We start from the raw sequence: 4,327 nt of genomic DNA on the forward strand, positions 1-4,327 counted from the left end.
AAAAAAAAAAAAAAAAAAAAAAAAAAAGATCCATTCTTATAGTAGCTGATATTTCAGTTTGCAGTTTCTTTTTTGGCCAGGGACTTAGCTCAGTGGCAGCATGCCTGCCTCACAAGTACATGTTCCTGAGTTTGATCCCTGGTACCAGAAAAAAAATTTTTTTTCCAGACCTCATTAAGTCAATAAGGCTTCCTTTGAAATTGCGGTCCTCTGCCACACCTAGTACTCTGCCACAGTACTAGGATAGATTACAGGTCTCCACCATCACATCCAGCTATAGTTCTTTTTAAATTATTATTATAAAGGAAAATGTACTTGGCATCTTGCCTGGCCAGGTGTGGTGGCACACATCTGTAATCCCAGCACTCGGGGCGGCGGGGAGACAAGAGGACTTTCTGGGCTACATGGTAGGCCAAGACCAGCCTGAACTACATGTGGACACCCTGTCTCAAAAGGTCAGGGGGCATCCTGTTGGTGACTTGCCCTTAAACAGTTAAGAATAGATATAAGATAGGGAGGTGGGTGGGTGGTGGATGATATAACATTTGGGAGCATCTTAATGAAGGGACCCCAGAACTTCATGTACGAATGCATGTAGTACTGTTCTTAAAACTTTCCTATAAATCTGAAGTCAATTTGGACTTTCAAAAAGTCATTTTAGAAATGTAGTTTATTGTTAGGTGGAATCAAGTGTTAGTAAATAAGTTACTGAAAAATGGGTTTTACTCATTGCCACGAAGCCTGCCAAATTAAAGCAAATATAAAGTAGGACATATGTATGGGAACCGAGAGGATCCTATTAATTATTAGGGACCACTGACCTTTGACTTATTCCACTCACCTTTGTCTGGGCCAAATCTGTCTGTAGAGAATGGGGAAGGTTCTAAAAGGGCACTCACAGTGATTACATTCAACATCCACAGTGATTCCATGTACTGACCACTGGAGCAGAGGGTCATGATGTCACTGGGGGGGCTCCACTACTCACATAAAGAGTTCAGAGGTTTCTAGGACTCAGGTTATGTTTAAAATGAAGGAATCACATCTCCCATTTATAAAACATTAGCTCCTCTTGCATAGGCAAGTGTTTTCAGTTATGTTCTATATTAGTCATTATTGGAACATGATCTATTTCAGTTGATCTGTTTAAAAGGATATAATTAATAGGGATTTCTGTTGCAAAACAATAAAACAAGACACAGGAAAAACTAGATTCTCTGCCAAGAGTTGGCTGTATTATTTATGTTAAATAATAGGATAAGACCTTAAGTCCCAATACAGAGGAAAACAAGCACTTGTTGAATACTAGCCTTTTTTTCCTACAATTATACACATACATTGTCCATTGTGGATATACAGACTAAAGAAATAAAACCTCTAATAACAAGATCTACTAATACTTCAAAGTATTTTGATATTTACCTTTCTGAGTTTTTACTTGAGTGCGATTGTATGTAAACATTTCATTTTTTATATTTAGGAATTTTTGCTTAATTCCCATATACTTATAATTGTTAAAAACTTTTATCTCCTTCCATATCTAGATTTTAATAATTACATCTTTTTGTTGCTATTGTTGTTGTTAAAGACAGGGTCTCACTATGTATTTCAGGCTGGTCTTAGTCCAGTCCAGTCCAGTTCAGTCCAGACACAGCAATCCTCCTGCCTCAGCCTTCTGAGTACTGAGATTACAGGCATGTGCCACCAGGCCCAGCTAATTATATCAATTTTATACCAGTTTGTTTTGTTTTTACATTTAATTATAATTCATTAGACTTTTTTACATGCTTTAAGAATTATAGTGAGGAATCTAAATTAACAAACCTCCAATGAAACACATTATATGTAAACCAAGAGTGAGGGCCGGGGATTTAGTTCAGTGGTTCCACCGCCTGCTTTGTAAGCACAAGGACCCGAGTTCAGTCCCTAGTACCCACCCCCACAAAAAAGAGCGAACCCTAATGTAAACTAAATTCTGGATACAGAGGGTGTGTTAGTATAAGCTCATCAATTATAACCAATATACCATTCTGGTAGGGAATGTTAATAATGGAAGGCTGTGCATGTGGGGAAACAAGGGTCTATGGGAATCTCTACGTCTTTTCTCAATTTTCCTGTGAACTTAAAACTAAAAAATAAACTTCTTTTTAAAAAAAGAAGTACATTATAAAAATGATTAGGTTGCTTGTGAACGTATTTATGCATATCTACATATATATGTGTGTATTTTTCCCTAGGTAGCTTTTCCAAGGGAAAGCAAAGTGAATTCAGGTTTATATCACTAAATTTAAACAAAATATTTTAAAACTGTAACTACACTTAAATACTACTACTACTACTACTACTACTACTACTACTACACACACACACACACACACACACACACACACACACAGACATATACTAAAGTTACTAAACTACTTCCCCTTTCTCCAGAAAAATAAATGAGCAAGAAGCTTTTAAGGGCTTGTTTTTTTCTCCTAACTCCAATAGAGACGAGGAATTTAGCTCTGTCCTTTAAGTGAGAGGAAAGTATTAGCACTGTGATATGTTTTATGATCTCTGAAACTGTTTATCTCAGAATTTCTTCTTTCAATCTGTGTGTAAACCCAAGGCTGTGCTCTGTGGTTTTCAGCCAACAATTGTGAACAATGTTTTTTAAGAATCACTGCTAATTTTTTAAATGGTTGATGTGAGACTTATTTACAAAAGAGAAAGAACCTGCCAAATTTGTTCTTTGAAATCTTGAGAGTAAGCTGGCACAGTGGCACACACATGTAATCTCAGTATTGAGGAGGTGGAGGCAAGAGGACTGCAAATTCAAGCCCACCTTGGGCAATTCATTGAGACTGTCTCAAAATGTTTTTGTAAATTTTTTTTAAAGAACTAGAGATGTAGCTCAGTGGTAGAGTGCTCCTGGGTTCCATTCCCATTACTGGAAAAAATAATAAAAAAGACTACCAAGGATGCTAATAAAGTCTAATTTTAAAACTCCACTGTGTAAATAGTACTGGCAAGTTGGCTTCTCTCAACCCTGTTATTCATAGTGATTACCTACTTTATATGTGCTACTCACCAGTACCTTTGGAATTGTGGAAATAAGAATGTCCAGCTGATCTGTTAAAAAAAGATATAAATAACAGGTAATAATTGACAGCTTTATAAACACTAAACAACATATTTCAAACCAAAAAAAAAAAAGATGGTATTGCATAAGCTTTTTACTTTGCATGATTCTATAAGACAAAATGTCTTGCAAATTTTCTGCTACAATTCTGCTTACATCCTAATGGCTCCACTTTTTTTTAAGTGATTTGAGATTTTTAACACACTAGGAAAGATTTATTTTTAAGCCATATCTGGTTTTACTTTTATAGCTTCCTAATTTCATTACTACTTTGAGCTCAATAAGTAGCTTGGGCTTCTGTGCTATAAGCATTGGAAATACTATCCTTTGAGGAGTAATTAGGATGTGCTGGAATTGATAAATTGGTCTGTTTCTAATTTTGTTCAAATCCTTTTGGGAATAAAACCCACTTCCTCCAACTTATTCAATGACCGTAAGTTCCTTGATCTCCTGACAGGATCCAGGACTGTCAAGCATCACGAAAAACAGAAAACTGTAAACAAATGCAACAAAAGCAAACCAGAACCTCAACTTATTTTTTAAGTCCTCAATAGGACCGGATATAATGGCGCACGCCTGTAATCTCTGCACTCTGGGAGACTGAGGCAAGAGGATGGCACGTTTTTACCCAGTTTGGGCACTTTAGGGAGATCTCTCTCAAAATTGTAAAGGGTTGGGGATGTAGCTCATTGTGAAGACCCCGGGTTCATCCCAGTACTGCAGATAAACAAAAGTCTTCAATGGCACCAGGTATTATAACATGGCATGTTTAGGACAAGGAGCCATGGCTGTGGGTTGAATGGATCGCAAATACCCGGCAGCTCCCGCTGTTCGGAACAAGGGAAGGAGGGAGTAAGGACAATGACTTCGGCAACTAATTTTCTTCCCCATCCAGGAAATCGGCTTCAGGACTCAGGAGCCTCCTTCTGCCCGGGGACGCCTCCCTTTCCGTGCTCCCCGCGTCCCTTATTCGCGTAGAGATGGGGCGGGAAGGCTCTTTCCCCAGGAGGGCCCGCAGCGCCCCCTACAGGGGCGCAGGAGGACGCCCGCCTGCGACTGTCGCAGTCCCGCGTCTCGTCTCTGCACCAAAGCCTCCCGAGCTCCTCTCCGAAGCCCTCCGTGAATAGCGACGGACCACCGCACAGGTCCCTATCGGCTCGCTTCGGAGCGTGCGAGACCCGGCCGCGAGGGCAGCCGCCG

At 39.4% G+C, this 4,327-nt stretch overlaps 1 protein-coding gene across 4 annotated transcripts in view; it reads right to left on the minus strand.

The window, feature by feature from the left end:
- The window catches only part of Fam216a (family with sequence similarity 216 member A), an 11,780-nt gene extending 7,694 nt beyond the window's left edge, over positions 1-4,086 (minus strand). Inside the window, exons 1-2 of one of the 4 annotated variants that reach the window (XM_010604431.2) lie at positions 3,942-4,086; positions 3,077-3,117 (exon numbers count right to left, since the gene is read on the minus strand). In XM_010604431.2, coding sequence (XP_010602733.1) covers positions 3,077-3,117; positions 3,942-4,018 — 118 coding nt within the window. In that variant the 5' untranslated portion in view covers positions 4,019-4,086. The remainder of the gene's footprint in view (positions 1-3,076; positions 3,118-3,941) is intronic. The other 3 variants (XM_010604432.2, XM_010604430.2, XM_010604429.2) reach the window with 3 other exon arrangements.
- Between the last annotated feature and the right edge of the window lie 241 nt (positions 4,087-4,327).

The sequence above is a fragment of the Fukomys damarensis genome, unplaced genomic scaffold (assembly GCF_012274545.1).
Source record: "Fukomys damarensis isolate Sample0158 unplaced genomic scaffold, DMR_v1.0_HiC HiC_scaffold_12, whole genome shotgun sequence".
Lineage (NCBI taxonomy): Eukaryota > Metazoa > Chordata > Mammalia > Rodentia > Bathyergidae > Fukomys > Fukomys damarensis.